The 7,190-nt window shown below is 38.3% G+C and overlaps 1 protein-coding gene across 1 annotated transcript; it reads right to left on the reverse strand.

Moving 5' to 3' along the window:
* Nucleotides 1–701: 701 nt before the first annotated feature.
* On the reverse strand, nucleotides 702–4,648 carry LOC103713078 (protein NRT1/ PTR FAMILY 8.3). Its single transcript, XM_008799851.6, has 5 exons — nucleotides 4,500–4,648; nucleotides 3,735–3,837; nucleotides 3,429–3,646; nucleotides 2,673–3,229; nucleotides 702–1,663 (listed from the first exon to the last, which is right to left on the reverse strand). The coding sequence occupies exons 1-5, from the start codon at nucleotides 4,554–4,556 to the stop codon at nucleotides 844–846; spliced, it is 1,755 nt and encodes a 584-aa protein (XP_008798073.1). The 5' UTR covers nucleotides 4,557–4,648; the 3' UTR covers nucleotides 702–843.
* Between the last annotated feature and the right edge of the window lie 2,542 nt (nucleotides 4,649–7,190).

Below are 7,190 nucleotides of genomic sequence, written 5' to 3' on the forward strand. Positions count from 1 at the left end.
TTCTTCAGCCCTCCCGCATCCGCACCGGATCTCTTCTGTGATCAACTCCTTCCCAATGATCCCGCGGCCAGCTTTCGAAGCATCCGAAGCCATCGATCACGCATCTCGGACGACCCCTCCTCCTTCCCGAACAAGCGTCGGTTACCCCTCCATCAGGGGATCCATCGCCGGCTTCAAGGGGTGGGGGAGATCTATATAATGGGGGTTCTCAGCTCGGCTAGAGAAAGGAGGGAGGGGAGCTCTGGTTCAAAAGAAAAAAAAAAGAGAAACAAAACAGGAAAGCTTCCGAGAAGAAGGAAGAAAAAAAAAATATTTTGTTTTATTTTTTTTGAGTGTTCCACCGAGCGGGGTTACTTGTTCCCTTGTTTTCTTTTTTTTTTTCTTTTTACTTTTGTAAGCATTTTTCAACTGGCAAAGCCTTTGACATCAGATTTCTATACGTTTTTGTTGCCATACATTGAATCTTGGTGCTAGTTGGCTTTCTGTGTCCCCATCATAAGAATTGAAGGCTCACATTCAATACCATTAACAGTTCACAGGGAGTGCCACATCAACTTATTGGCCAACAGCTATTAGCTTGTTCGGCACCTCTCCCCTGAGAGCTTGCCCTCGGAGGAGTTCTAGGAAACAAATCCTGGGTCTTGCTAAAAAAATAATGAATTCCATATAATGATATAATTGTCCCAAACTAAAGCATCATATAGGAAGAAATAATTTGACATTGTTATAGAAACACTATATATATATATATATATATATATATATATATTGAGAATGACACAACATCTGTAAACATTTGAGCATGTCTGAACTTTCTTAAAGCCAACAAAACAAAGTTGGAATTCAAGAAGCCCTCTTGATTTTATACCTAATGGCACAGTTAATATAAACGAGAAGGTTCAAAAAACTGAGCCCAGCTACAAGCCAGAAGAAGTAATCGAGATGCCCTTCGTTCAAGTTATCAGGAATCCATCCGGTTTTTCCTCCTCGGGTTGTTATAGAGGTAACAATGGTCAGAATGAAAGAACTTAGGTAGCTCCCCAGTGCAGTTGTGACAAGAGAGAATGCGCTGCAGAGACTTCTCATGGCATCAGGAGACTGATCATAGAAAAACTCAAGCTGCCCAATGAATGTGAATACTTCTGCTGCTCCCAACAAGAAATATGGAGGTATCTGCCACAATATACTCAATGGAACTGCCACCTTTTGGTGCTCCAAATGCTCGGCCTTCGCAATATCCAGACGCTTCATCTCCAACAGTGCTGCTGCCACCATAACTAATACAGATATGAACAGGCCGATACCCATCCTCTGGAGTTCTGAAAAGCCTCTCTCCTTGCCAGTGAACCTCCTTGCTATTGGCACAAAAATCCTGTCGTAGATCGGAACCCATATGAAAACACTGATCACATCAGAGCTAGCCAGAGATGCAGGAGGAATGGTGAACGAACCAATGGTTGTGTCAAGAACCATCCCTTGTTCAACAAACATGGCAGCCTGTGCATAAACAGCTGAGAATACAATGGTGGTGGCCCAGATGGGGAACATGCGCGCCAATATCTTCAGTTCTTCCACCTGAGTGACTGTGCTGAGCCTCCATGGATTGGAGAAGCTTTCAGTCTTCTCATCAAGCTCTGAAACAGTAGCAGCCTTGTCGAGAAATCTGTGGTAAATGTTGCACAGTTCAACATGCAATATCAAGAAGAAAAAGTGAAAATATTGTAGCATTTGACGACTCAAAAGCTATAGCCACATTCTGGAATATATATATATATACATACATATATATATATATATATATATATATATATATATATATATATATATATATATATATATATATATATATTTAAGATTCAGCAAGTCAAACAGATGACATTATCATTATGTTTTACTGAAAGCAATGATCTGTGATTCAAATTTCATGTTCTGATTCAATGAAATCATGACAGAATCGGAGTTTTAAATTAAATTATAGTTGATATGCATCACATAAAGATAAATGCCAGTTCAACGCGTATCATTAAAATAAATCAAATTATAAACCCATTCAGGATCCGGTTATATGCAATAGTAGAATATAAGTTGTACACAAAGCAAAAGTGGAGCTACCAAAAATTTGCTTATTTCAGCTGATAACTTATTTATCCACTTCATAATGTATAGGTCACAAATGGAAACTTACGATACAAACTCCTTTAGAAAGTAGCAAGACTAGGATATTTAACAATTCTGTCAATCCCTTTTACAATATACTTTGGAAAATTTGCATATTTTCTTAGTCTTATGAAGCGTTTTCCACAACTCCTACAGTTAATGATCTAATTTTACAATTCACTTCCTCCTATGATTTAGGAATAAGCTGATTCTCTAGAACACTGACAGTTATTGATAGCTTATAAATCCTAAAATGTGTTGGGTACAGAATGCAAGAACCTCCTATGCAAGTTTGCAAACCATATTTTTGTACACAAGGATCTCCAGACAAATTTTTACTATCCCTTTATAAATCTAGGGATGTATCCCTGACCAAGTCATGGAGCACTTAAGGACCTGACTAAAGATTCATAACACAACAGGGTAAGAAAGCCTCCTATGAGTACAGAATCTGCAGTTTAAACAATTTAAAAATCAATTATCATAAATTTTTTTTGAGAAGCTGAGAATTGCACCTAAGCTCATCAGTGTGCTCCAGTTTTCGACTCCCCTCGATCGCTGAGGCGTTGTCAGTTAGCTCATATAGGAGAGAACTGTCATGAGGAACCTCCACCTTCCACTTGCGAAGAGAAGCCACAACTACCTGGCAGACTCTTGTAATAGGGCTTCCTCCTGGTCTCTGAAATCTATAAAGTGAGGTGCCTGTGAAAAAACTTATAATGGCTAAGCCCATGAACAAAGTTGGAATCCCAAAGCCCAAACCCCACCCACAGTTATCTTGCACCCAGACAAGAAAAGTGCTGGATACAAGAGCACCAATGTTGATAGAGAAATAAAACCAATTAAAGAATGAAGCCTTCTTCACTCTCTCTTTTGAATCAGTATCATCAAATTGGTCAGCTCCAAAGGAAGAAACACAAGGTTTGATTCCACCAGTCCCTAATGCAATCAGATAGAGACCAAGGAAGAAAACAGCATATTGAACTGCACTTGCTTCTGGGCAAAAAGATCCTACACAGGATGGAGGCTTAAAACCAGGAACTGAAGCTGAAAGGGTCAGTGTACCCATTCCCTATATTCAGAAAAACAGAATCATTGATCTGCCAATTGAAGGCTCTTGGTGGAAAGCATGTTAGACTGAAGCATGACAACAGATCACATATCAAGTAACAGAACATATAGCCAATCATGATTTTGCACTTGCTATAGCTCGAACCGAGAAAACTGTGTGTGTGTGAGAGAGAGAGAGAGAGAGAATCAGTTATACTTACAAGAAAATATATTGCAGAGAATACTGCAATCGTCCGGTACCTTCCCCAATATGCATCAGCCATTATAGCTCCGATCAGGGGGGTCAGATAGCAGGTCCCTAGCCAAGTTGTAACATTTCTCGCAGCAGAAGCATTTCCCTCATGTAGGTTCTTGGTGAGATATGAGACAAGATTAATTGCTATTCCATAGAAGGCTAAACGTTCGCAGCATTCAGTCCCTGTAATTTGGCACTCATAATCACAAGCAATGACAAAATTTATAGCTGACAAGATTATAGGCGGAACAGTTTCAGGTAATGTCACCACCTAGAATGAAAGGGCATGCCCTCCAGTTGCCTGTGCGATCTTTTAAGACAGGATTTCCCTGAATATCAACCGATCCATCTCCAGTGTATGGTCCTTTTCCAATCTACACATCAAAGTTCAGACATCAACCATGATGGATATCATAGTAGTTCTAAAGACTATAGAATCTTAAAAAACTATGATGAAATTAGACTCCTTAGTTCTTACAATTTCGACCATTTAACCCTAAGCTGCCTTGAACCTTAATTTCAGAAAGTAATATGAACACTGCACCTTAATTTCAGAAAGTAATATGAACACTGCACCTCATCACCAGAGTTTGCAGTGTGCAAGACAAATGCTTATTTCTACAAGAGTTGATCAGCAATGATATTTTTTCTAGTGAAAAGTGTTGATTGAAAGCATTAATAAGAGTTATGTGAAAAACTGGCTAATTTGAATACCCTTAGGAAACTGACAACCTAATTATTGTCCAAGGTTAGCTTTCTAAGTTTGTAAGGATAGCTGCAGATCCCAAACCATTGCGAATGATTCGCGCTAATCTGAAACATAGATACCAATCACTAGCTAAACAAAGCAACTTATCAAACAGGGCTTTTTTCCCCCCAAATCTACCTCAGAAGAATCATCACAGAATCACACAGCCACACATTAGAGAACTTCCTATATTTTTTTAGTACCCCTGAATCCAGGAGGAAATCAAAGGTGATAACTTGAACCAGTTTCCCATCAATTAGAGCAGAAAAATAAGAAGAGATAGAAAACCTCTGATAAGAGCCCATCTTCCAACAGGGTTCTCTGTTCCTCCTCCTGAGAGCCCATAGATCGAAACCAGGGAGAAAGAAAGGGGGGGAGGGAGAAGGAGAAAAATATGCGCACTCGATTGTTTGGAGCCCACACCAAAACCTACTTTATCTGCTCTAATATTAATAAAATAAAATAGATTTATGAAAATATTTTATATTTTTTTACACCGGGATGATGATGGCATCGTCGACCTAAAAATGTGAATCGTGTCAGAAGATTCAATGCGGTGATGTAATATATTTATTATTATTTTGATGAACCATTGAACCTTCGTTAATTTGATGAACCGTTGAATAATATCAAAACTGAAGAAATTCAAAAAAGAGGCAAAAATTCATATAGTCATCTTCTATACGTATGCCTCAGGATTTCGACTAGTTCTCGAGTCTCACCACTTAAAAACTAGTACTCGTTTGGCTCGTAAAAAAAAATTATTTTTATTAAATTTTTGTTCTGAAAAGTTAATACTTGAATATATCCATAAATAATAGGTTTTGTATATTTAGTTGATTATAAAAAAGTGGCACACACAAAATGGCTGATGTTTGGTTGAACATTTTTAGATGGTAGGAATCGGACTCCTTCATATCATACATGCATTTTTTTTTCATCAAATATGAAATCTTATTTACATACAACAGCAACTTTTCTATCTTTCTTATTTTGAAAACTCTAATTAAACATCAGATATCTTTTTTAATTTTTTTATTGACTATATGTCACGCCTCGATCGCGAGCCGGAGGTCTGCACCAACTGCCACACATCCGTAGGAAACTCTCCATACAAGCATACAAGGCATCTTATCATAATATCAATCAGGCAGCGGAAATATTTTAATTAATATTATGCAAACTTTATTTCTTTAACTAACACAACTTAAAATGTCTCACAAATCTAGCAATAGTCTAACATAAAATATCAATTTAAATAAACCTTAATCTAAGATAACTTGTGCCACAGTTCTTCTAGTCGCTCTTCTATTTTGAAACTCTGATAGGTTAGTTCTCGAAATCTGTAAAATAACAAGAAATTGTATAATGAGCTAAACAACTTAGTAAGTAATAAATAACTTAATTATACAATTCATATAATAACATAAAATATAAATACAAATTACGACGAATCAGCATAACGACATAATCAATTCCTTTCAAACATAAATCCTTTGAAATCCGTATCTTTCAAATATCCATATACATAATCATAAATCTTATTCGAAACAAATCACATTCAACTCAACAGCCTTTAACTACGACCACACTTATACTTTGTAGTTAGGCCAGAAACAAAACCGTACTTATACCCTACGGAGTGGGCCAGAATACCGCACTTGTACCCTATGGAGTGGGCCAAAATACCGTACTTATACCCTGCGGAGTAGGCCAGAATACCACACTTATATCCTATGGTGGGGCCAGAATTGCCAATGCATAACCCTCAATTAGAAGAGTCCAGAACATAGTCAGGTTGAGAGTTCCAAATCTGATGTACATCAAAATTCTTTTGTAACATAATAGATATATCATAATCCGATCTAAATATGCATATACGATGCAAGAACAGTAAAAATATCCAAAAAATATTATTCCAATTCACATATCTATTTTTCATTTAAATCATCATCTTGTAAAATTCATAAATCACATATAAATTCATTAACAATTTATTCGATGCAAAAATAATATTATATAAATAAAGAGTCTAGAAAAGGCAGTTCACTACTTACATCGAATGCGATCCACAACAAATCCAATTAATCTCACAAATTCCTTGCAAAACCTAATATCCAAAAATCATATTTTTCTTTTAAAATTCATCACAATATATATATAACTTAAATTTTAATGTTTCCCATAGCTGATCTTGCAGAAATGCCTAGCACCCCGGATTCGGATTCGGGTTCGGGTTCGGGTTTGGGTTCATACCCGTAAACCACCCCCCTCCCTTTATTTTTTTTTCTTTTTTTTTTCTTTCTTTCTTTTCTTTTTCTTCTCTTTTTCTTCTTCCATTCCCTTCATCTCCGACTCCTCTCTTCTTTGGCGGAACAGGGACCCGTGACCCTCATTTCTTCTTCTTCTTCCCTCCTTGGTCGAGTCCAAGGGCGGCCGTGGTGGCCAACCCCGTCAGTGGCAAGAGGTGGTGAGGTAGGCTCGGCCAACCTCGACTACCGACGACAGTGAACACGAGCTGACGGCGAAGAAACAAAACGCCCTATCCCGAATCCAAACTCCAGCGATTGGCCGGTTCAAACATATGAAGAATCACATCCAAACGCCAAGAGATGAAGAGAAGAGGAGTATGAACTCTTACCTCAGTTCCGATGAGGATCCGGCGGCTTTTTTTCTCTCCGGCGGCAATGAAAGGAGAGGACCATCTAGATCAAAAAAGATCGGCTTCAACGGCTCCCCCTCTCTCTCTCTCGGGCGGCTGCACTTCTTCGGATGGCCTCACAAGAGGAGAAAGACGTCCTAAAAAAACTAGGGGATCCTTCTTCTACTGGATGGCTCCCTTCATCCCGTGCCCTCATGTACGACACACGTGAGATCGAAAACTTGGGGTTGGGCCGGTTAAGTGGACCGGCCCAGTTCGAGGGTTTCACACTAGTTCGAGGGTTTCACACTATATCAATCTGAATTCCAACAAAAACT

The sequence above is a fragment of the Phoenix dactylifera genome, chromosome 7, assembly GCF_051530095.1.
Source record: "Phoenix dactylifera cultivar Ajwa chromosome 7, Ajwa_hap1_PhDact_Kaust_v1.1, whole genome shotgun sequence".
NCBI lineage: Eukaryota > Viridiplantae > Streptophyta > Magnoliopsida > Arecales > Arecaceae > Phoenix > Phoenix dactylifera.

Coding starts and splice junctions, on each gene's coding strand:
- LOC103713078 (XM_008799851.6), bottom strand. CDS start 4,556: ATGGGCTCTCAGGAGGAGGAACAGAGAACCCTGTTGGAAGATGGGCTC. Junction 3,838..4,499: donor AAGATGGGCTCTTATCAGAG/GTTTTCTATCTC, acceptor TTTGATGTGTAG/ATTGGAAAAGGACCATACAC. Junction 3,230..3,428: donor TCTCTGCAATATATTTTCTT/GTAAGTATAACT, acceptor TTCTGAATATAG/GGAATGGGTACACTGACCCT.